The 26708-nt window shown below is 42.7% G+C and overlaps 1 protein-coding gene across 8 annotated transcripts in view; it reads left to right on the top strand.

Annotated features, from left to right (window-relative positions):
• LOC106584181 (receptor-type tyrosine-protein phosphatase F) overlaps positions 1-26708 on the top strand; it is a 424555-nt gene that overhangs the window by 263721 nt on the left and 134126 nt on the right. For 4 of the 8 annotated variants that reach the window (XM_082967930.1, XM_082967929.1, XM_082967927.1 and 1 more), the window contains exons 5-7: positions 10330-10518; positions 14198-14215; positions 17353-17463. In XM_082967930.1, the coding sequence (XP_082824056.1) occupies positions 10330-10518; positions 14198-14215; positions 17353-17463 (318 nt within the window). The remainder of the gene's footprint in view (positions 1-10329; positions 10519-14197; positions 14216-17352; positions 17464-26708) is intronic. The other 4 variants (XM_045706049.2, XM_082967931.1, XM_045706048.2 and 1 more) reach the window with 1 other exon arrangement.

Raw genomic sequence — 26708 nt, 5'->3', positions numbered from 1 at the left:
CCATGTGGTGGCAGGTGTATTTCTCTGCCAGACATCTCTCTCTCTCTCTCTCTCTCTCTCTCTCTCTCTCTCTCTCTCTCTCTCTCTCTCTCTCTCTTATTTATATATATACATATATATATATATATATATATATATATATATATATATATATATATATATATATATATATATGACTGACTTGTAGTCCTGCATGTTCCTGTGTCAGACAGTCAGAGTGAGCTAGAGAGGGTAGCAGAATAGGTAACTAAGGAGTGGTAGACATCAGGGAGAGTGAAAGATACACACAGTCATCACCATGTCTGCCCCTGAGGTCTAACAAAGAAAATAAACTCTGCTTCATACATCTTTATGCATGTTCCATACCTGTACAAATACCTACTATGTCCCTCAATGCCTAGTTAATGCCTAGTTACACTGTAAAAAAACGTGTTTTTACGGTAACTTACTGGCAGCCAGTTACCTGTAAATTACTGTAAAAAAGGTACAGTAGGTACAGGTTTATCATTACATTACTGGAAATAAAGCATTAGAGCCATAGAGGTTCATTTTCCAACGCTGAAAAATTTAATTGGTATATGGATTAACACTGTAAGAACGTCCATTTTTAACACTAGGAGTGATAAGGGCACAACACTGCTTTGTGTTGTTTTCAAATCTGAACAATGCTAAAATGTTATCTGTCTAAACTGTGTAGTGTAAAATAAATCTACACTTTAAAAACTGTATTCAGACTCCTTGACTTTTTCCACGTTTTGTTACCTTACAGCCTTATTCTAAAATTGATTAAATAAATACAAATTCTCATCAATCTACACATAACACTCCATAATTACAAAGTGAATACAGGTTTTTGGAAACTTAGAATATCTATTAGAATTAAAAAACAGAAATACCTTATTTACATAAGTATTCAGACCCTTTGCTATGAGACTTGAAATTGAGCTCAGGTGCATCTTATTTCCATTGATGATTCTACAACCTGAGTCCACCTGTGGTAAATTCAGTTGATTTGACATGATTTGGAAAGGCACACACCTGTCAACATGAGGTCGAAGGAATTGACCGTAAAGCTCCGAGACAGGATTGTGTAGTGGTACAGATCTGGGGAAGGGTACCAAAAAGAACACCAAGAACACAGTGGCCTCCATCATTCTTAAATGGAAGAAGTTTGGAACCACCAAGACTCTTCCTACAGCTGGCTGTCCGGCCAAACTGAGCAATCGGTGGGGAGATGGGCCTTGGTCAAAGAGGTGACCAAGAACCCGATGGTCACTCTGTCAGAGCTCTAGAGTTCCTCTGTGGAGACGGGAGAACCTTCCAGAAGGACAACAATCTCTGCAGCACTCCTCCAATCAGGCCCGATGGAAGCCACTCCTCAGTAAAAGGAACATGACAGCCCGCTTGGAGATCGCCAAAAGGCACCTAAAGACTCTCAGACCATGAGAAACAAGATACTCTGGTCTGATGAAACCAAGATTGAACTCTTTGGCATGAATGCCAAGCGTCATGTCTGGAGAAAACCTGGCACCATCCCTACGGTGAAGCATGGTGGTGACAGCATCATGCTGTGGGGTTGTTTTTCAGTGGCAGGGACTGGGAGACTAGTCAGGATCGAGGCAAAGATGAACGGAGCAAAGTACAGAGAGATCCTGGAAGAAAACCTGCTCCAGAGCGCTCAGGACCTCAGACGGAGGCAAAGGTTCACCTTCCAACAGGACAACGACCCTAAGCACACAGCCAAGACAATGCAAGAGTGGCTTCAGGACAAGTCTCTAAATGTCTTTGAGTTGCCCAGCCAGTGCCTGGACTTGAACCCGATCAAACATCTGTGGAGAGACCTGAAAATAGCTGTGCTGCAACACTCCCCATCCAATCTGACAGAGCTTGAGAGGATCTGCAGAGAAGAATCGGAGAAACTCCCCAAATACAGGTGTGCCCAGTTTGTAGCGTTATACCCAAGAAGACTTGATGCTGTAATTGCTGCCAAAGATGTTTCAACAAATTACTGAGTAAAGTGTCTGAATACTTATGTAAATGTGACATTTCAGCAAACATTTCTAAAAACCTGTTTTTGCTTTGTCATTATGGGTATTGTGTGTAGATTGACTAGGGGGAAAAAACAATTTAATCAATTTTAGAATAAGGCTGTAACGTAACAGAATTTGGAAAAAGTCAAGGGGTCTGAATACTTCCCGAAGACACTGTACACTAGGAAGTTTTGATTGTAACACACCATGTGCTGAATCCCAATAATTATTTTGTACTGTGTACCTGTAGCTCTGTGTGTCTCTACCACTCTCCACCTCAAACCTCCGTCCACATCCCTCCTACCTCCCCATCCTCTTGTCCCCCCCGGCCTGTCTTCATCTGGGCTGATCGTGTTTCTGTGTGCTCTTGACGAAACAGGCTGGTGCATTACAAAAGGAATGTGTGGCAGTAACCTGTGCCAAACACCTTGTCACAGCAGCATTGTAGAGAACAATAGTCTCAGTGTGGAGAGGCTCTCTCTGCTCCTCTCTCGCAACATGCCCTGAGCATCACACGTCTCAACCACCAGCCATTACACTGAGGTCAGACTCTGGCTGTGTCTGAAATGGCATCCTTTTCCCTTATAGTGCATTTGGTTTGGTCAGAAAAAGTAGTACACAATCTAGTGAATAGGGTACCATTTCAAACGAAGCTTCTCTCTCTCAGAGAGACCAACCAACCAGGCCTCACCTGACTATGGGTCACGGTACAGTGACAAGGGTGGAATTGTCTGGTAGTTTGGGAAGTGTTGCTGATGTGGCATGTACGGGATGGCAAAGTAGTATCTGTATGACAATGATTCATCCCTGTAGCTAAGTTATGTGTAGTCACAGACAGTAGAAGTGGACTGGGTGTTCTATTGCAGTCCATGACTGTTCTACCCAATACATTTATGCTGCTCTTATACTAACATTAACCCATTCCATTAAATATTGTTTACCATATTAGCAAGGAAGTAGCAAACCTACACAAGCTACTGGGGAATCCACACCCGCCTACTTTTTCTTTTTCTTCCACCCCAGTAGCCGGACGCCGCTCTGGTCTGGTGGAAGTGTCGCCGCCGTGTCGGCTCTCCACAGCCAACTGGCCGGTGCTCAGCAGGGTACCATCCCCGAAGGGGTCTCCCCCTTCCCTGGAAAACGAAGCTGTTCTCGACCCAACCAACCAGCCATGGAGATGTGTCACTCGCCGTGGAAGTTGAAGTAAGCGTCCTCTGGCAACAGGGGTCTGCTTAGAGATGTTGAGCCTGACCTGGCACAGACCAGAAACGGCTTTGCCACCCTGGATCCAGAGGTTCCAGCGCCTTCTTCATTTGGGGCTTCCCATTCAAGATCGGATCCGGAGGTACCTGCGTCTTTGTCCTCTGTCCTGTCTCCCTCTCCAGTGGCTTCTACCTCGGGCTCAGATCCTCGGAGCTCCCACCCTCATCAGACCGTGAGGCTGCCATTTAACATCGCCAGCTGTCATCATAGGCAGCTCTATTGTGAGAAACATCTCGGTTCACAAGGCAAAAACCCTGTGCTACCCAGGAGCACGAGTACAGGACATCACAAGGCTGCTTCCGACTGTTCTATGACAGATGCCGGGAGCTGACACTCCATCAGGAGTCCATCAGGAGGGCTAGCTCGGAACATCTGGAAGTGGATTTTAAAGAACTGATTTTAGCATTAAAAGACTCCAAAAAACGGCCAATCATTTCAGGTCCAGTACCATCGTTGGGCCGTGGGTGTGAAAGATTCAGCAGGCTACTGGCATTACACATGTGGCTAAAAGATTATTGTGGCTCTGCTGGAGTCACTTGTAGAGATAACTTTGACACCTTCTGGAAACAGAAGATACTCTACAGGAGTGACAGAGTCCATCCAGATCATCTTGGCTCCTGGACTCTGTCCACGCATTTCAAGGCTGCGTTGAAACAATTACTTATCAATGACCCAAGACCAGCTCAGTTAATCCCTACCATTGTGACAATGAGTCGTCATAATGCTACTTCCAATGTACATTATTCTAGGGGTGTTGGCAGACACAATGTACAGTAAGTAGATTATTTTATGTCCCCCTAATTGCCCTGAATACCTCTGTTGTATGCAGTAATCATGAGCCTATGAGTTACACTGTTGGCACTGAGGCGGTGTGCCATAGTAGGAAGACCACTCAGCTCCAATACAAATAACATGAGCAAGTCTACTTCTGATAAGCTTCCCAGTAAAGCATTAAAAACAATCAAGCAACCCAGAAAAGTGCTACAAATAGCTATATTAACATATGCAGCCTGAGAAACAAGGTCCATGAAGTCAATAACGTGCTTGTAGCAGATGACATTCATATTCTGAGTATCTCTGAAACTCACTTAGATAATACCTTTGATGATACAGTGGTAGCAATATTTGGTTAGAACATTTACAGAAAAGACAGAAATGCCAACGGGAGTGGTGTTGCGGTCTATATAAAGAACCACGTTCATGTAAAGCTTAGAGACGATCTAATGTTAAATTCTGTTGAAGTGATATTACTACAGGTTCATCTGCCTCACCTAAAGCTCATTATTGTGGGAAGCTGCTATAGACCTCCAAGTGTTAACAGTCAGTATCTGGATAATATGTGTGAAATGCTTGATAATGTATGTGATATCAACAGAGAAGTATATTTTCTGGGTGATTTAAATATTGACTGGCTCTCATCAAGCTGTCCACTCAAGAAAAATCTTCAAACTGTAACCAGTGCCTGCAACCTGGTTCAGGTTGTCAATCAATCTACCAGGGATTTACAAACAGCACAGGAATGAAATCATCAACACGTATTGATCACATCTTTACTAATCCTGCTGAAATTTGATTTAAAGCAGTATCCAAATCCATAGGATGTAGTGATCACAACATAATAGTCATATCTAGGAAAACTAACGTTCCAAAGGCTGGGCCTAATATAGTGTATAAGAGGTCATACAATACGTTTTGTAGTGATTCATATGTTGATTATGTAAAGAATATTTGCTGGTCTGTGGTGTGTAATGAGGAGCAACCAGACGCTGCACTTGACACATTTCTGAAATTGCTTATTCCAGTTACTAATAAGCACGCACTCATTAAGAAAATGACTGTGAAAACTGTTAAATCCCCTTGAATTGATGAGGAATTGAAGAATTTTATGGTTGAGAGGGATGAGGCAAAATGTTAGGCAAATAAGTCTGGCAGCCCAACTGATTGGCAAACGTATTGCAAATTAAGAAATCATGTGACTAAGCTAAATAAAATTAAAATAAACTATACTATGAAACAAAGATAAACTACATAAAGAATGATAGAAAAAGCTTTGGAGCACCTTAAATTACATTTTGGGGAAAAAAAGCCAACTCGGCTCCATTATTCATTGAATCAGATGGCTCATTTATCACAAAACTCATTGATATTGCCAACTACTTTAATGACTTTTTCATTGGCAAGATAAGCAAACTTAGAGCTGACATGCCAGCAACAAATGCTGACACTACACATCCAAGTATATCAGACCAAATTATGAAAGACAAGAATTGTACTTTTGAATTCTGTAAAGTCAGTGTGGAACAGGTGAAAAAAATGATTGTTGTCCATCAACAATGACAAGCCACCGGGGTCTGACAATCTGGATGGAAAATAACTGAGGATAATAGCGGACGATATTGCCACTCCTATTTCCCACATCTTCAAGTTAAGCCTACTAGAAAGTGTGTGCCCTCAGGCCTGGAGGGAAGCTAAAGTAATTCAGCTACCCAAGAATAGTAAAGCCCCCTTTGCTGGCTCAAATAGCCGACCAATCAGCCTGTTACCAACCCTTAGTAAACTTCTGGAAAAAATGGTGTTTGACCAGATACAATGCAATTTCACAGGAAACAAATTGACAACAGACTTTCAGCACGCTTATAGGCAAGGACACTTAACAAGCACAGCACTTGCACAAATGATTGATTATTGACTGAGAGAAATTTATGATAAAATTATTGTGGGGGCTTGTTAGACTTCAGTGAAACTTTTGACATTAACGATCATAGTCTGCTGCTGGAATAACGTACACTACCATTCAAAAGTTTGGGGTCACTTAGAAATGTCCTTGTTTTTTAAAGAAAATCAAACAATTTTGTCCATTAAAATAACATTAAATTGATCAGAAATACAGCTACAATAGTGTTGTAAATGACTATTGTAGCTGGAAATGGCAGATTTGCTTCTGGAATATCTACATAGGCGTACAGAGGCCCATTATCAGCAACCATCACTCCTGTGTTCCAATGGCACGTTGTGTTAGCTAATCCAAGTTTATAACTTTAAAAGGCTAATTGATCATTAGAAAACCCTTTTGTAATTATGTTAGCACAGCTGAACACTGTGGTGCTGATTAAAGAAGCAATAAAACTGGCCTTTAGACTAGTTGAGAATCTGGAGCATGAGCATTTGTGGGTTCGATTACCGGCTCAAAATGATCTTTCTTCTAAAACTTGTCAGTCTATTCTTATTCTGAGGAATGAAGGCTATTCCATGCAATAAATTGCCAAGAAACAGAAGATCTCGTACAACGCTGTGTACTACTCCCTTCACAGAACAGCGCAAACTGGCACTACCCAGAACGGAAAGAGGAGTGGGAGGCACCGATGCACAACTGAGCAAGAGGACAAGTACATTAGAGTGTCTAGATTGAGAAACAGACGCCTCAGAAATCCTCAACTGGCAGCTTCATTAAGTACTACCCGCAAAACACCAATCTCAATGTCAACAGTGAAGAGGCAACTCCAGGATGCTGGCCTTCTGTCATTCTGCCCCTGAAGAAGGCAGTTAACCCACTGTTCCTAGGCTGTCATTGTAAATAAGAATTTGTTCTTAACTGACTTGCCTAGTTAAATAAAATAAAAAATATGGATCAGCGATGGCTGAGTGTCATAGGCAAGATGCAATAGATGGCATAAAATACAGTATATGAGATGAGTAATGTAAGATATGTAAACAGTTTTCAAGTTGCATTATTTAAAGTGACTACTGATCCATTTATCAAAGCCCCATATACTACCCACTGCTGCGACCTGTATGCTCTCGTTGGCTGGCCCTCGCTTCATATTCGTCGCCAAACCCACTGGCTCCAGGTCATCTATTAGTCTTTGCTAGGTAAAGCCCCGCCTTATCTCAGCTCACTGGTCACCATAGCAGCACCCACCTGTAGCACACACTCCAGCAGGTATATTTCACAGGTCACCCCCAAAGCCAATTCCTCTTTGGATGCCTTTCCTTCCAGTTCTCTGCTGCCAATGACAGGAACAAACTGCAAAAATCTCTGAAGCTGGAGACTCATATCTCCCTGATTAACTTTAAGCACCAGCTGTCAGAGCAGCTCACAGATCACTGCACCTGTACACAGCCCATCTGTAAATAGCCCATCCAACTACCTCATCCCCATACTGTTATATACTGCTTTGCTTTATCTTGGCCAGGTCGCAGTTGTAAATGAGAACTTGTTCTCAACTAGCCTACCTGGTTAAATAAAGGTGAAAAAATAAAAATAAATAAAAGTGGCCAATGATTTGAGTCTGTATGTAGCAGCAGCCTCTCTGTGTTAGTGATGGCTTTTTAACATTCTGATGGCTTTGAGATAGCAGCTGTTTCTCAGTCCCAGCTTTGATGCACCTGTATTGACCTCACCTTCTGGATGATAGCAGGGTGAACAGGCAGTGGCTTGGGTGGTTGTTGTCCTTGATCTTTTTGACCTTCCTGTGACATCGGGTGCTGTAGGTGTCTTGGAGGGAAGGTAGTTTGCCCCCCGTGATGCGTTGTGCAGACCACACCACCCTCTGGAGAGGCTTGCAGTTGATGGCAGTGCAGTTGCCATACCAGGCGGTAATACAGCCCGACAGGATGCTCTCAGTTGTGCATCTGTAAAAGTTTGTGAGGGTTTTAGTTGACAAGCCAAATTTCTTCAGCCTCCTGAAAAAAAAAAAAAAACTGCAAATTAACTTTTACATTATTGTTGCGCCTTCTTCACCACACTGCCTGTGTGGGTGGACCATTTCATTTTGTACGTGATGTGTATGCTGAGGGACTAAAAACTTTCCACCGTCTCCACTACTGTCCCATTGATGTGGATAGGGGGGTGCTCACTCTGCTGTTTCCTGAAGTCCACGATCATCTCCTTTGTTTTGTTGATGTTGAGTGAGAGGTTGTTTTCCCGACACCACACTCCGAGTGCCCTCACCCCCTCCCTGTAGTTTTTCTCTCCCAGGTATGGTATGGGAGCAGAGAGAGAGATGGTCAGACAGCAAGAATGGGACTTGACACAGTTTAAATAATTTGCAATGGCATTCTAAGAAGGCTGCGTTACCCTCTCTCCTCCCTCTCCTCCATTGATAAAGACCAGGGCACATCCCCAGCTCCCCTTGGGGTACTATTACAGTATGCCATCTCTTAGTGAGACACTGAAAAGACAAAGGCTTCCTCGGGGCAAATGGTTCCTCACAGAACTTCAAGGCGTCCTTGCCAGTCGACAATTAACTTCTTTCAAAGTGGGTATAGAGACGACAACTCATGGAGCTCCAGCTCTTATTGTGTGAGGGGGGAGAGAACAGGCAGTTCTTACCTAAGTCAGAGCCTCAGAGCCCAGGGAGGAGCAACACTGATAGGCTACAGTAGGTGTTTCCCAGTGACAATCAGCAAGACAGTCTGCCAACCTACCAGCCAGCCAGCTAACCTCTTTCTTCAGTCCCCTGATTCATATGACAGGTGTTTCCCATAGCTAGCCAGCCCCTCCTCAGAGTCCTCAGGGTTCATGTGTCTCTTTCTCTTCATGGGATCCCACGTCCCTTTCACAGCCAGTCTCTTTATTAGAGGGTTTCCCAGTGTCTCTCTGAACTCTTCTTTACTCTTCTGAGCCAGACGTTTGCATCATTGTGTGCATCCCAAATTAACCAAAAATAACCCATAGGTTTCTGGCCAAAGGTAGGGCACTATAAAGGGAATAGGGTGCCATTGGAGACACAATTATTGTCCTTTCACTCTTGAGGTTTTCTTCTCTGATTCAATGGGGTTGGGTTAAATGCAGAAGACACATTAAATGCATTCAGTTGTCCAACTGACTAGGTATCCCCTTTCCCTTCCCTTTCCCATTCTGTTTCTTTACAGGACTAATAGACACCCTCATCCTAAGAAATTACCCCCTCTTTTACACTACCTGCTATTGACTTTCCCCTCTGTAGTACCTGGTATTGACAGAATCACAGCGTCACCATTGTTCACACTGCCTCAGGTTACTGTCATACAAGGGTAACGACAGGTAGTGGCATGCGTCCCCAAATGGTACCCCATTCCCTTTATAGTGCACTACTTTTGACCAGGTATCACACAGTTCTGGCCAAAAGTACTGCACTACATAGGAGATAGGGTGTGATTTGGGACACATCACCTTGCTCATCAATATGGGCTTGGCTTGGCTGCTGTCTGTCACGGTTGCCGATGTCTTTTGCAATGTCACTGATCCATCAAGCGTTCAAGTTACTGTACTCTAGCTTGTCCCATTGAAGCCTGTTAATTACTGTAACAGTAAGCTTAACAGTAAGCTTCTGCATCAGTTATTTCAAGGTCCTTCCAATTTATTTCCTTCAGAGCTTTCCTTTTCTAGAGTACCTGGAGATGGGGTGTATTTCCTCTTTTCACACACAAGGGAGAAGAAGGGAAGCATGGAAAGGGATTTTAGGCATTGATTGTATTAAATTTTTATGCAGAATTTGGCAGAGGCTGACATTTGACCACACTTATCCTTCCAGATGATCATACCTGGGAAAGCAGGGGACCCTCTCTATCTGAATGCAATTCATCCAGAGTGAAATTGCGTCTCGCACTCCGGCCTCACTCTCCACAGATCCATGACGAGAAATTCCATAGGTGAATTAGTCACGCCTTGGCCTAGCGATATTTACATTGGGGTTGTATTTCACAGTGTTTTAAAGGCAACCACCTCACTGCAGCTCAAGGCTGTGGGATGAACAGGCCAATCACAGAGGAGAGCACAGACCATGACTGATGGGGTGGTCTCACATATCAAGATGTGAAGGAAAGAAGTCACAGGCTGTGTGTGTGCGTGTGTGCGTGTGCATATGTGTGTGAGAGAGAGAATGCATTTAATGGATGACTGGTGCCTTCGTTCAGTGTTTCTCAACTTTTCTATACCAGGGACTACCAGCAAGCTATGTTCACTCATGTCAGGGTCCACTTACATTAAAACTATCATTATATTATATACAGTATATCATGTACACTAACCACCACTCTCTCTCTGTGTCTCCAGAGGACCAGATTCCCCATGGGTTCCCCACCATAGATATGGGACCCCAGCTGAAGGTAGTGGAGCGGACCCGTACGGCCACCATGCTGTGTGCTGCCAGTGGCAACCCCGACCCAGAGATCTCCTGGTTCAAGGACTTCCTCCCTGTAGATATCAACAGCAGCAACGGAAGAATCAAACAGCTCCGCTCAGGTACAGAGTCTCCGCACGGTCCCCACACACTGTACATGGTTATTCCTGAGAAACACACCCACAGTATTTTGCACCATGTCAAACACACCCAATAAAATCACTGAAATTCAATATATATTCCAATGCCGTGTTGAACAATGATGAAAACATACATTTACTTGTGTAGAATGTATTTTTTTTATTTAAAATGTAATTGCCAAATCACTCCTTAAAGTTGTGAATAAATGTTTTTCTACTTTAATTGAACTGCAAACAGCTCTGTAATTCCGTCAGTGGCTCCTGAAAGGGATTGCTGCTGTTCTGTGCCTGTGGTGCCTTCAGAACCAGATGCAGGCAGCCATTCGTCTTAACGTTATAACAAACCACAAGGCTCAGTACAACTCAGAAAGGTAGCCTGTTTCCAAGCACTTATTTAGTCAGTAAGGCAGGCGCAGCAAAGCTGTGCACGTCATACCTTTGTACTATAGGCATATACCCTCCCTACAGTCAGTTTTGAGGGGGAAACAGTTCACGAAAATGTTGGAGTCTGGGTCCCTACTCCCTAAACCCTTAGCGTCAATGCAACCTCCAAAAGCATTCCAGATAGGCATCATCTCTTGAACCCCAGCCCTGGCAGCATAGAATATAATATAGAAACAGAGGTATAATTGAAGTGTTTCACCTCTGGCTCCTATCCACAGACACAGAGAGAGGAAAGGCTGAGAGAAGCTGTAGGATATCCCTGGTCTGCATTGTAAATGGGACCGTATCCCCTGTATAGAGCTCTATAGGGCTCCGGTCAAAAGCAGTGCACTATAAAGGGATATAAAGAGAATAGGATGCCATTTGGGACACAGGCTATGTGTAGCTTTGAAGCCCGTGGAAGCTGGAGGATTTCCCCAGGCAGGCTTCAGCTGCAGAGGCCTCAGGTGAAGACAGATCCTCCCGCCATGATGTATTATTAACATGACAGCACTGCAATTTTCTTCAATTTGGTTCATAGCGCTGGCTTGCCTTCCTCGTCACACATCGGCTGCATCCTAACTGTAAACTTATTCCCATCATAGTGCACTACTTTTGACCAGAGCCCTGGGTTCTGGTCAAAAGTAGGGCACTGTGTAGGGAAAAGTGTACCATTTGGGATGCATTATAATCCCACCGCAGTCAAGCACAAATGTGCATGTCTCTTTTTTCTCTTCTTTTTTAAGTGCTGCCCGTTCGCTAAATGTCTGTCAGAGGTCAACTTGACATTCAAGCAATTTATTTGTTCCAATACAATTCATTACGCGCTCGTGAGATTACATTTGCTCATAAATTAGTATCCCTATTATAGGACCTTTTATCCATCAAGGAATGCTAATAGCCAAAATTTTCCATTTGAGACCTTTGAACTCTGGTAGCAAATGAAAGACAAGTCAGTATGTGTCCTTTGCGTCAAATTAAGCTCAGAGCTCTATCCCACCTCTACTAAGGCTGCATCCCAAATGGCATGCTATTCCCTACATAGGGTGACATTTGGGATGCACCCTTAAACATGTCATTGTCTCCCGGTAATTACCAATAGGCTTGTCCAAACCAGGAAGTCTGGCCCATGACATCGATCAACACTGTTTACAATGCAGGCCACACAAAAAGCAAACAGACACTCATCCTGACACTCCTCCTCTGCTGTCCTGGGGATCTGATAGGGAGGAAGAGAGGTGTGGAAGAGGAGTAGGAGTGGAAGAGGAGGAGGATTAGTGTCTCCAGAAGTGGCTAAACCTCTATCCTTTCCGGTAAATACTCCTGGAGTAGCAGGTGTACAAGGCTACGGTTCTGTGTGTGGAGTAGTCACTCAAACTCTTCTGGGTCCTCCTGACTCACCAGGGTTGGATCCCAAATGTCACCCTTTCCTCTTTATGGTGCACCTCATTCCCTTTATAGTGCAATACTTTTGAAAGGGGCTTTATTCAAATGTAGTACACTATATAGGAAATAGAGGGTCATTTGGGACACAGCCTAGGTGATTGGTGATTCTCTCCACTGCAGCCTGCTAGTAACATAATTAGCTGAGTTATATTATGCCATCCTTGAATTATTATGAATATGTATATGGATAATGATGACATGATAAAATGTGTTAAATATATACAGTCATAATATTATGTCCTTGTGAAGGCAGAGCATGGACTAATTAAATCCACGGTAATAGGTTATTGTTGTGCATTAACCCCAATGTATTTCTTCAACATATAGGAAAATGAATACCTGCCTACTGTATCCAGGATATTGCGAAAACATAATAAAGCACTATTATTTTTCACAATTTACCTAGTACCTGCTACACTGAAGTCTGTCATGGACAAAGCATGTGATATTCATACTGAACTAAAACCAACCAGGGCTCAGTACATGGAGGCTGTATGTCTGTCCTGGCAGGTCTCAGCGTAGACCCAGTCCTCTTTAAGCTGCTGATGACCTCATCAACATGGGACACACAGCTTTTAGGGGGCTCTCCGTCCTCTTCTCTCAACCCCTCTCCTCCACCTCTATGCTCCTGTTTAATGAGTGGATACTGGTTTGGATTTACCATCCAGATCGTGTGTATCTGTATAGTAACCAAACCGACTCCTCCAACGTTTGTCGCATATGACTAAATATGCCCAAATGACCCCGTACTAACAACTACAGGAATAATCAATGAAATCAAACAATATATTATTTGTGAAGACAAAATATGCAGCTAATTAGTTAGAGGGTGATCCACAAAAAAAGGATAATTGATAAAAATGTATTTTATATGGCCTGTTCAATACACGTTTAAACGTGATTTTAAGGGCTATAACTTAGTCATATTGAGATGTATCGGTGTGCAATTAACACTGCACTCACCTAAGACTTTCTCTCACAATGCAGCAGCAATATCACAACTTAGGCTACTGTATTCCAGGGCACAGGTTTCTTAGTATTACATCAGATACTGTTGTAGCCTGTGTTTGTGTTAACCTCATTACGACAGGAAGCTGAACAGCCCAGATTAGTTAACCTGTCTAGAGTTAGTCTGTAGACATTATCAGAATGTCTTAGGTAACATCCAGAAGCAGGCCTGTTTTGGGTGAACAGCGGATCACTATTCAAGGTTGATGTTGATGGCCAGGTGTTAACACAAACAAGCAGGTGGGGAGAATAAGTAGCTTTGCAATCATAGCAGACTGGCAGCTCAGTAGCACAAATAGCCAGGTGTATAGCATAAACAATTATGGGGAGAACACAAATATCCAGGTGTACACAACATAAAGAGTCAGGATTATAGCACACAGCAGGCAAGTGCAGAGCAGAAGTAGTCGGGTATTCAGAAAATAGGCAGTCAGTACTAGGATATTACGAAATAAGTACTGGTTACAGATAACCGGCTTAGTCAGAGTCACCACTCTGTTACCACTCTGGTACGCTCACCCAACACTGCAAAACACAAAATTGTGTTATATCCAGAAATTTAAAAAGCCATTTTTTTATAAACATGTTGAGGGAGAAATAGCTTCTGGAATTCAATACTCAAGTTTTTCTTCACTCTGCGGTTTCTTCTCTTTTTTCTTTCTTTCTTTCTTTCTTTCTTTCTTTCTTTCTTTCTTTCTTTCTTTCTTTCTTTCTTTCTTTCTTTCTCTCATCTTTGTACTAATGCTTCTCTCTAATCTTATTTGCATTCAAATTACCTCTCCAGGTGGTACACCAATCAGAGGTAAGAATGCTGGGTACACAAAAAACTGTCCACTCACGTCATCCTTCCTGTCCTCCTCCTCATTCTCCTCCTCCATTCCCTCCTCCTTTCACCTCACAATGTCCTCATCACCAGTTGTCTCACTCTCTCTCTGGGACCTGACTCCTTCTCCACATCAGTACATGACCCTTTGTAAGTCTGTCTGGTCAATGGCACCTCTAAAAACACAAACGTCAAAGTACGAATCTACAAAATCCTTACTTCAAATTAAACCGGCTTAACGTTCACCTAAAACTGTAACCTCATAGAAAGATGGACCTGCTTAAACTGTAGATTAACAAAACATATGATTCATATTTTGAATGGCAGCTCTATCCTGAGCGTGGATCGTGATCTCTTGACCACTCTTTCAGTTTTTATATTCCTAGACTCCTCGCGATGAGCCTGACATTACTGTATTTCCGATGAGCCTGACATTACTGTGAGCCTTACTTTCCATTCCCAACGTATGGCGGGATTGACACCTGCTATGATTAGTAGTCTGTGATGTGTTTTAGAGGTGGTCAACGCTGACTCCTGTCTGAGCACTGTCCTGAGAGGCTCTAGTCAGAAGCAGGAAGGAGGAAGAGGTACTAGATTGCATTATTAAAGGTTCAACTTCGTTGGGCAGAGTGAGAGTGGAGCTTCTGGCAGCTAGCTACAATCTTTATTGAGGGTCCTAAAATCTCCATGGCTGCGCCTCAAATGGCACCCTATTCCCTACATAGTGCCCTAGTCAAAAGTAGTGCTCTATGAATAGGGTGCCATTGGGGAAGCAGACCATCTCTCTGACTGAGAAGTTGTCTTATACCTCTGGCTTATTTTATACAAGGGAGAAAAGCGAGAGCATGCTTCGGTGATCGGGTCAGTATGAACTTCCCCATTTGCCTGCTGCTCACCTCGTTGTCTCTCTCCAGAGATAAAGAACATCTCATCTCATCAAGGGGGTCTCACTGCCATGAAGACGTGCTGAAAGGAAACGTGTTCCAAATGGCACCATATTCGCTATATTGCGTTACTTTTAACCAGAGCCCAATGGGCCCTTGACAAAAGTAGTGCACTGTATGGGTAATAGGTTGTCATTTGGGATACATTTAAAATGGGTTCCACAAGATCCAATCAAAGAGGAATAGAAAAGGATAATACATATTATGTGGCAATAACCAGCCACTGCTGCATTCCTCTGCTCTCCGCACATTGGAAACAGGATTGCCCTTGCCTACACCAAGCGTTGATCACTAGAAGTTAAAGCTAGAGGGAGAAAGCTAAGACCTTGGAAAGAGAACTGTACATTGAACACGTCTCCCATTATCATTCTGACACAATTGCATTGTGATATGGAAAGGAAATGTCTTGGAGAGAAGAAAGGCTTACCTGAGTTGGGCTGTGTGTGTGTGTGTGTGTGTGTGTGTGTGTGTGTGTGTGTGTGTGTGTGGGGGGGGGGGGGGGGGGGGGGGATAGTTACAGGGGAGAGGGGGTATGAATGAGCCAATCGGAAGCTTGTCTGCGTATATGTGACGTTTGTAGCAGCAGGATACACATCTCAGGCAGAATCCTCTAGATGATTGACATAACATGGTGGCTGCTGGGTAAAGATATTTCTGGGCGCTCATCCATCTCACCTAACTCCAGATTCCCATGGATGTCACCACACACTTTTATTTCTATGTCCAAATTTTTATCAGCAGTTGTGTGACAAACTCATCCCATATGATGCATTTCAGATTCATTTCTGAAATATATTCTCACATTTATTTTTCTATTAATATTCACTGATCTCAAACTGCATGATGTGTGTAACATCACGATCAACAGCATCCCTGTACATGAACACCAGACACACAGTCATGTTGTCTGTCAAAACCGATCCAGAGTCTACTGTATATGAATAACTGTTCATTGTATAAAGGAAAATGCCCTGGGATGTATGCTTTGGTAAATGGTAAAAGAAAATGATAAACCACTTGATCACTCTGAGTGAGCAGGAACAGGTAAGTGTTATGTTCCTGATCCAGTCTTCATGTGTCATCCGTTTTAGACAGGGACGACCAAAGAGGACTGTCGACAAGGGCAGGAATAAAAGAGTCTTTCACTCCCCTAGTCTGTTTTTACTAATTTGTTTCCTCACTGTTTGAAAAATGGTTCCCGTCCTCACTGTCACCAACAGTAGAGCAGGTGATAAGAACTAATCAGTGGTGATCAAAGCAGAATTGATTAGTGATTTGTGGCTAGTTAATCTATTAGGCTGAAGGCTGAAGCTTTGGCAGAGTGATGGGGAGATCGTTAAAGTACAGCAGAACTCTTTGGGATTCCCATCTCTCCGTACTAACATTGTCGTCACTCACAGAATGGCTTAGGCCTGTATTTGACTTTAGTATTGAAAAGTGAGAAGATAAAGATATGTTTTTTTGTTTATGAGACAGCAGGTTTAGAATTCCTCACTTTTAAATTACTGTATGTATTTTTCTTACTTGATTTGCTTTTCTCCTCTGTCCAGTCTTACTGTAACGTCAGGAGGAGCTATAGTTCCTGTTAATTACAACATATAGCTACTTTCATGAAAATTGCTATTGTATTGTTTCTGCGGTATTTAGGTCCCTAATAAGAAGTGTAATGTCCGCTTACCTGTCTATGCTTTGGTTTTCTCAATGTTGCCAAAATGTCTATCTGCTAGATGGGTCTGTTTTCAAAATGTCAGTTGTTCTGATATATACTGTATGTGTATGAAAAGTTGGCTTGGTTATTTCTGTTTTTGTTTAGGCAAACGTGTGTGTGTGTGTGTGTGTGTGTGTGTGTGTGTGTGTGTGTGTGTGTGTGTGTGTGTGTGTGTGTGTGTGTGTGTGTGTGTGTGTGTGTGTGTGTGTGTGTGTGTGTGTGTGTGTGTGTGTGTGATGTGGATGTGTGAGTTTGATTTAGTGTAAGTCTGAACACACATTTCAGTGTGCATTTTGTCCCAAATGTCACCCTACTTCCTATATAGTGCACTACATTTGACCAGGGTGAATACGGCTCTAGTCAAAAATAGTGCACTATGTAGGGAATAGGGTGCCATTTGATATGCAAACCATGTATCCATCTGAGTGGACTCTGAGCCTTGACAATGTGCCCTCTCCCTTCAGGAGCTCTCCAAATAGAAAACAGCGAGGAGTCGGACCAGGGCAAGTACGAGTGTGTGGCGGTCAACAGCGCCGGGACCCGCTACTCGGCTCCGGCCAACCTATACGTGAGAGGTAAGAGCCCTCCCTGCCTGGCGAGCGGGTCAGTGCTAACAGTGGGGGCCATCCACCTGTCCATAAAGTATCTATTCTATTCTATCACTTCCCTCACTGCTCTCTGGTCAAGCGCTAAAGACTAGTGTAAGCTAACCCACTCCACAGCTACACAACCAGGTCTGCTCTCTGGTCAAGTTAACCCACTCCTCTCCACAGCGAGCCTGGTCTAGCTATACAAATACTCCACGTGGATCTATTCACTGGCTGGAAACTGACAAATGCCAACCAACTACTTCCTCACTGGAATAATAGTGCACCTACCCAGCCAACCAGTCAGTGAAAGGTCCAGCCTAACCTGTTGATGCCTGTTCTTGTTATGCCAATGTTTTGTCTATTCTCTGTGTGAGGTGTTTATTTTCTTTCTTTTCTTTTCTCCTGGGGGGATTGTATACTCCCTATAGGGCTCTGGTAAAAAAGCAATGCACTATATAGTGAATAGGGTGCCATTTTGGATGCAGCCTTGGTGAAATGGAGAGAGTTGTTATATGCTGGTGTTACATATGCAGTCTTGTAGACATACTGTGCATACAGGAAATAGACACCTCGTTGGTTACTGTCATCCTGAGTGTAGGAAATTCCCCTATCAACAGGGTGCTATGCATTCTATGGCTGTGTCTCAAATGGCACTCTATCTCCTATTTGGTGCACTGCCTATTTGTTCTACTACTACAAAGCAAACAGGGCTGATGTCATATCAAACTCAACCCCCATGGTCTTTTAGAGAATAATGTTCGGCAGCAAACAATTCAATTAGCCTCTATTCCACCAGCTAATATCAGGTTCTCAAAGGCAATTTCCATGCTTCAACTCAAGTTGGTTCCTTATGTCCCTGTTTTATGCACACCCACAGGTTTTTACCGTGCTCATTGCAAACACATTGGAAAAGTTCACCAATGGCAAAGAATTAAGTTATTCACACATTTTTATGTTACTGATGTCACTTCTCCCCCACTCCCCCTCTCTGGCGCTCGAGGGCACCAGGCAGTCCATCATTACGCACACCTTTCACCATCATTACGTGCATGAGCACTTCATGGGACTCACCTGGACTCTATGACTTTATTGATTGCCTCCCCTATATCTGTCACTTCCTCAGTTTCTTCCCCATGTCTGCATTAATGTCATGTTGTTCCCCCTGTCCAGATGCTGTTCTATGTTTTGTTATACAGTTGAAGTCGGAAGTTGACATACACCTTAGCCAAATACATTTCAACCCAGTTTTTCACAATTCCTGACATTTAATCCTAGTAAAAATTCCCTGTCTTAGGTTAGTTAGGATCACCACTTTATTTTAAGAATGTGAAATGTCAGAATAATAGTAGAGAGAATGACTTATTTCAACATTTATTTCTTTCATCACATTACCAGTGGGTCAGAAGTGTACATACACTCAAATAGTATTTGGTAGCATTGCCTTTAAATTGTTTAACTTTGGTCAAACGTTTCGGGTAGCCTTCCACAAGCTTCCCACAATAAGTGTATGTAAACTTCCGACTTCAACTGTATGTCCGTTTATCCATAAAATCTTCACTCCCTGTACTTGCTTCTCGTCTCCCAGCATCTGTTCTTACAGAATGGACACACCAATATTGGAAGCATCAGGGATTCTTTTTTTTTGGGGGGGGGGGGGGGGGTTGGTGACGTCAGGCCCGGGTGCCGGGGGTGCCTCAGCTGGCTCGTCGGGCTTCCATACCTTAGCTGGCTCGAGAGTTTTTTTTGCTTCGGTTGGCTTGGCAGGCTCTCATCCCACGTCATTACTCAGCCGGCTCCCACGCCTCAGCTGGCTCATCAGGCTCCCATCCCACATCATGTCTCAGTCGGCTGAGGCGTGGGAGCCCGGCGTGCCGGCTGAGGTGTGGGAATGCCGGCTGAGACATGATGGTGATGGTCGGGCTCCCATGCCTCAGCCGGCTAGTCGGGCTCCCATGCCTCGGCCGGGTTGTCTGGCTCCCATCCCACGTCATGTCTCAGCCGGCCCGTCAGACTCCCGCGTCTCGGGCCGCCACGTCGAGCTCCCACATTTCGGGCCGGCATGTCGGGCTCCCACGCCTCGGACCTGCTGGTCAGGCTCCCACGCCTCGGGCCGGCTGGTCGGGTTCCCACGCCTCGGCTGGCTCCTCCGGCTCTCTTATTTTTAGGGGGTAGATCAGCTTGAATGTTGCAGATGGAATGTAGCTTACATCAATGTTTTTGTCAGCATCACATCCAATCCCCCATATATTTGTTTATGTATGTATACATATACATACATATACATACATACATACATACACAAACATACATACATACATACATACATACATACATACATACATACATACATACATACATACATACATACATACATACATACATACATACATACATACATACATACATACATACAGTGCATTTGAAAAGTCTTCACCCTCTTGGCGTTTTTCCTATTTTATTGCATTACAATCTGTAATTTAAATGTATTTTTATTTGGATTTCATGTAATGGACATACACGAAATAGTCCAAATTGGTGAAGTGAAATGAAAAAAATTACTTGTTTCAGAAATATCAAAAAAATAAATAACGGGAAAATGGTGTGTGCATATGTATTCACCCCCTTTGCTATGAAGCCCCTAAATAACATCTGGTGCAACCAATTACCTTCAGAAGTCACATAATTAGTTAAATAAAGTCCACCTGTGCGCAATCTAAGTGTCACATGATTTCTCACATGATCTCAGTATATATACACCTGTTCTGAAAGGCCCCAGAGTATGCAACACCACTAAGCAAGGGGCACCACCAAACAAGCAACATTATGAAGACCAAAGAGCTCTCCAAACTGGTCAGGGACAAAGTTGTGGAGAAGTACAGATCAGGGTTGGGTTATAAAACATGTCCAAAACTTTGAACATCCCACGGAGCACCATTAAATCCATTATAAAAAAATTGGAAAGAATATGGCACCACAACAAACCTGGCAAGAGAGGGCCGCCCACGAAAACTCACGGACCATGCAAGGGGGGCATTAATCAGAGAGACAACAAAGAGACCACAGATAACCCTGAAGGAGCTGCAAAGTTCCGCAGCCGAGATTGGAGTATCTGTCCATAGGGCCACTTTAAGTCATACACTCCACAGAGCTGGGCTTTACGGAAGAGTGGCCAGGAAAAAGCCATTGCTTAAAGAAAAAAATAAGCAAACAAGTTTGGTGTTCACCAAAAGTCATGTGGGAGACTCCCCAAACATACTCTGGTCAGATGAGACTACAATTGAGCTTTTTGGCCATCAAGGAAAACGCTATGGCTGGCGCAAACCCAACACCTCTCATCACCCCGAGAACACCATCATGCTGTGGCAATGTTTTTCCTCGGCAAGGACTGGGAAACTGGTCAGAATTGAAGGAATGATGGATGGCACTAAATACAGGGAAACCGGTTTCAGTCTTCCAGAGATTTGAGACTGGGACGGATGTTCACCTTCCAGCAGGACAATGATCCTAAGCATACTGCTAAAGCAAAACTCGAGTGGTTTAAGGGGAAATATTTAAATGTCTTGGAATGGCCTAGTCAAAGCCCAGTTGAATCCAATTGAAAATCTATGGTATGACTTAAAGATTGCTGTACACCAGCATAACCCATCCAACTTGAAGGAGCTGGAGCAGTTCTGCCCTGAAGAATGGGCAAACATCCCAGTGGCTAGATGTGCCAAGCTTATCGAGACATACCCCAAGAGACTTGCAGCTGTAATTTCTGCAAAAGGTGGTTCTACAAAGTATTGACTTTGGGGTGGTGAATAGTTATGCACGCTCAAGTTTTCAGTTTTTTTGTCTTATTTCTTGTTTGTTTCACTATAAAAAATATTTTATATCTTCAGTGGTAGGCATGTTGTGTAAATCAAATTATTCCAACGCCCCCAAAAATCTGTTTTAATTCCAGGTTGTATGGCAACAAAATAGGAAAAATGCCAAGTGGGGTGAATACTTTCGCAAGCCACTGTGCATATAAATACATGTACATACATATATACAGTACCAGTCAAAGGTTTGGACACAACTACTCATTCAAGGTTTTTTTTAAATTTTCACTATTTTCTAAGTTGTAGAGTAATAGTGAAGTCATCAAAACTATGAAATAACACATATGGGTTAGGGTTAGCCAACAAAATGTTTAACAAATGAAAATATATTTTAGATTCTTCAAAGTAGCCACCCTTTGCCTTGATGATAGCTTGGCACACTCTTGGCATTCTCTCAACCAGCTTCACCTGGAATGCATTTTCAACAGTCTTGAAGAAGTTCCCACATATGCTGAGCAGTTGTTGGCTGCTTTTCCTTCACTCTGCTGTCCAACTCATACCAAACCATCTCAAATGGGTTGAGGTCGGGTGATTGTGGAGGCCAGGTCATCTGATGCAGCACTCCATCACTCTCCTTCTTGGTCAGATAGCCCTTACACAGCCTGGAGGTTTGTTGGGTCATGTCCTGTTGAAATACAGCTGATGGTCCCACTCAGCGCAAACCAGATGGGATGACATATTGCTGCAGAATGCTGTGGTAGCCATGCTGGTTGAGTGTGCCTTGAATTCTAAATAAATCACAGTGCGTGTCACCAGGAAAGCACCCCCACACAATCACACCTCCTTCTCCATGCTTCACAGTGGGAACCACACATGCCGAGATCATCCGTTCACCTACTCTGCATCTCACAAAGACACGGCTGTTGGAAACAAAAATCTCAAATTTGGACTCAAGATTTCCACCGGTATAATGCCCATTGCTCGTGTTTCTTGGCCCAATCAAGTCTCTTCTTACTATTGGTGTCCTTTAGTAGTGGTTTGTTTGCAGTAATTCGACCATGAAGGCCTGATTCACGCAGTCTCCTCTGCACAGTTGATGTTGAGATGTCTGTTACTTAAACTCTGTGAAGCATTTATTTGGGCTGCAATCTGAGGTGCAGTTAACTCTAATGAACTTATCCTCTGTCGCAGAGGTAACTCTGGGTCACAATAACTTAAGTTTATAAAAAGATCTAACACAACATTAGGGGATGATATATGGATAATTATGGATTTATAATCAGCTATAATGGGGCGGCCATTTTGGACAGGGAACACAGAATTAATTAGCATTTATTTGGGCTGCAATCTGAGGTGTAGTTAACTGTAGTGAACTTATCCTCTGGAGCAGAGGTAACTCTGGGTCTTCCTTTCCTGTGGCGGTCCTCATTAGAGCCAGTTTCATCATAGCGCTTGATGGTTTTGGCGACTGCACTTGAAGAAACTTTCAAAGTTCTTGAAATGTTCCCTATTGACTGACCTTCATGTCTTAAAGTACTGATGGACTGTCATTTCTCTTTGCTTATTTGAGCTGTTCTTACCATAATATGGACTTAGTCTTTTACCAAATAGGGCTATCTTCTGAATACCACCCCTACCTTGTCACAACACAACTGATTGTCTTAAACGCATTAAGAAGGAAATAAATTCCACAATTGTGCTTTTTATGAGGCACACCTGTTAATTGAAATGCATTCCAGGTGACTACCATATGAAGCTGGTTGAGAGAATGCCAAGAGTGTGCAAAGCTGTCGTCAAGGCAAAGGGTGGCTACTTTGAAGAATCTCAAATATCAAATATAATAGGATTTGTTTAACACTTCTTTGGGTACTTCATGATATGTGTAATTTCATAGTTTTGATGTCTTCACTATTCTTCTACAATGTAGAAAATAGTACAAATAAAGAAAAACCTTGAATGAGTAGGTGTGTCCAATCTTTTGACTGGTACTGTACAGTCGTGGCCAAAAGATTTGAGAATGACACAAATATTAATTTCTGTGGCCAGTTTGTTCGATGGCAAATTGCATATACTCCAGAATGTTATGAAGAGTGATCAGATGAATTGCAATTAATTGCAAAGTCCCTCTTTGCCATGCAAATGAACTGAATCCCCCAAAAACATTTCCACTGCATTTCTGCCCTGCCACAAAAGGACCAGCTGACATCATGTCAGTGATTCTCTCGTTAACACAGGTGTGAGTGTTGACGAGGACAAGGCTGGACATCACTCTGTCATGCTGATTGAGTTCGAATAACAGACTGGAAGCTTCAAAAGGAGGGTGGTGCTTGGAACCATTGTTCTTCCTGTGTCAATCATGGTTACCTGCAAGGAAACATGTGCCGTCATCATTGCTTTGCACAAAAAGGGCTTCACAGGCAAGGATATTGCTGCCAGTAAGATTTGCACCTAAATCAACCATTTATCGCATCATCAAGAACTTCAAGGAGAGTGGTTCAATTGTTGTGAAGAAGGCTTCAGGGCGCCCAAGAAAGTCCAGCAAGCACCAGGACCATCTCCTAATGTTGATTCAGCTGCGGGATCGGGGCACCACCAGTACAGAGCTAGCTCAGGAATGGCAGCTGGCAGGTGTGAGTGCATCTGCACACACAGTGAGGCGAAGACTTTTGGAGGATGGCCTGGTGTCAAGAAGGGCAGCAAAGAAGCCATTTCTCTCCAGGAAAAACATCAGGGACAGACTGATATTCTGCAAAAGGTACAGGGATTGGACTGCTGAGGACTGGGGTAAAGTCATTTTCTCTGATGAATCCCCTTTCCAATTGTTTGGGGCATCCGGAAAAAAGCTTGTCCGGAGAAGACAAGGTGAGCGCTACCATCAGTCCTGTGTCATGCCAACAGTAAAGCATCCTGAGACCATTCATTTATGGGGTGGTTGCTTTTCAGCCAAGGGAGTGGGCTCACTCACAATTTTGCCTAGGAACACAGCCAAGAATGGTATCAACACGTCCTCCGAGAGCAACTTCTCCCAACCATCCAGGAACAGTTTGATGAACAATGCCTTTTCCAGCATGATGGAGCACCTTGCCATAAGGCAAAAGTGATAACTAAGTGTCTCGGGGAACAAAACATAGATATTTTGGGTCCATGGCCAGGAAACTCCCCAGACGTTAATCCCATTGAGAACTTGTGGTCAATCCTCAAGAGGCGGGTGGACAAACAAAAACCCACAAATTCTGACAAATTCCAAGCATTGATTATGCAAGAATGGGCTGCCATCAGTCAGGATGTGGCCCAGAAGTTAATTGACAGCATGCCAGGGCGGATTGCAGAGGTCTTGAAAAAGAAGTGTCAACACTGCAAATATTGACTCTTTGCATCAACTTCATATAATTGTCAATAAAAGCCTTTGACACTTATGAAATGCTTATAATTATACTTCAGTATTCCATAGTAACATCTGACAAAAATATCTAAAGACACTGATGCAGCAAACTTAGTGAAAATTAATATTTGTGTCATTCTCAAAACTCAAAACTTTTGGCCATGACCGTATATACACATCTTTTAAAAAATATATTTTATTTTATTTCTTTCTAACCTTACCACACCTCCCCTAATTGGAGTAAACTGGTGAACAACAACGCTTATGCTTCTACTTCCAATTTATATATACTATATACATTTCACATTCTATTTTAGTCTATTTTACAATAATTACATTTTGTTTGTTTTTACTCCTGTCCTTCCTCTAACCTCAACCTCTTCAATCTATTTATTTCACAAAAGTTCTGAACCTATATGCATTTTACAGACACAGTATGTTTTACATTAGTTATCTTGTTATTAGTTTATATTATTCCCAACCTTCATCTCCATTCAACCCCTCCCATCTATCTCTTAACACCATCCATATTGGATTTCTATTTGCCATATATTTTTCAACTGTGCTGTGATGTTTCACAAATGTTCTAAACCTTTCTATTCTCATAATTTCTAAATTAAAAATATTACATTATTGATCGATTGACTATGACTTTTCAGATCACCCAGTAGTGCTATCTGTAGAGTTTGCTCCAGGTAAATGTTTGCAATTCTTCAGCCATTCCTGGACTTGTGACCAAAAACAAGCTACATATGGACAGAACCAAAACAAATGATCTAATAATTTTGTCTCTTCGCAGCTAAATCTGCAGAGCTGGGAAGGTTCTATCCCCCATATCTATAACATTCTATTGGTTGTAAGAATTTTGTATACTGTATATGTTTTGAATCCGGCATCATTTTGCATATTAGTTCATAAACCATGAACCATAAACCATGGAATCGGTACGTTGAAAATCCCAACTATTTTGTAATATATATGGCACAGCAATCAATTATTTTGGTCCTTAAATGAAACTGGTATACCTTTTTATTTTCTTTAACCAATGTTGGTCTTTAATGCATGGCCGACAGACAAGTTCCCTACTTTTTCCCCCTTCCTCTTTCCTCTCAGTGTCTTAATCAAGTCTTAATTTCTGTCATCACATCAATTACTTTGATCTTCAAATTATATGTTAACTTGCTTCCAGTAGGATAATATGTTTTTCTTGCAGAGGTTCATGCTATACTCCCTCCAGCTAACTTCTTTAGATAACTTCAGCATCAAAGGCTTTAAATTAATTATTCAGGTATCTGACAGACCTATAAAACAGTGTAAAATCAATGTCCTAACCTGTACGGTTGTTACTAGTTAACCATAAAGTCAGAATTTGTGAATCTACAAAAAATGTGCCTTTTGGTCTTAATTTCAGGTTAGGGTTAGGTTTTCAATCAGATTTTCTGAAAATAAATTGTAGCAATGAGAGGGATTTAGCCTTAATTATGACTTTGTGGTAACTAGTGATGACCAACCTGCACTGCAGTGCATGCCTTCTGGGTAAATTGTCCCATGGTTGACCTCTGACCTACTGAGAGGAAACATCCTCTGGAGGTGGAAACCTGGTAACTGCCTCTGTCAGCCCAGGTCGTAAATTCTCCCAGATTAATACATACATGACCCATTCAGTGATAAAAAAAATGGAATGTGAGGAAAAACTCTTAGAAAAGATACATAGAAGAGATATCTGCCATTCTCCTTGGTGCCGGGCTCCCCTTTGATCTTAGTTGCATCCCAAATGGCACCATATTCCCTACACCCTATTCTCTATGTAGTGCACTACTTTTGACCAGAGCCCTGGTTAAAATGTGTGCACTGTATAGGCAATGGGGTGTCATTTGGGACGCAGGCCTTAACTCGGACCAAGTGACAGTGGGAGTGCTGTCGCAGGGAATACAGATTAAGAATTGGTCCGGTTGATGAATGGCATTTAATATATACTGCTCAAAAAAATAAAGGGAACACTTAAACAACACATCCTAGATCTGAATGAAAGAAATAATCTTATT

This window comes from Salmo salar, chromosome 23, assembly GCF_965601325.2.
Source record: "Salmo salar chromosome 23, fSalSal1, whole genome shotgun sequence".
Taxonomy (NCBI): domain Eukaryota; kingdom Metazoa; phylum Chordata; class Actinopteri; order Salmoniformes; family Salmonidae; genus Salmo; species Salmo salar.
Note: the sequence above shows the minus strand (reverse complement) of the source record. Positions and strands in the feature narration are given on the sequence as shown.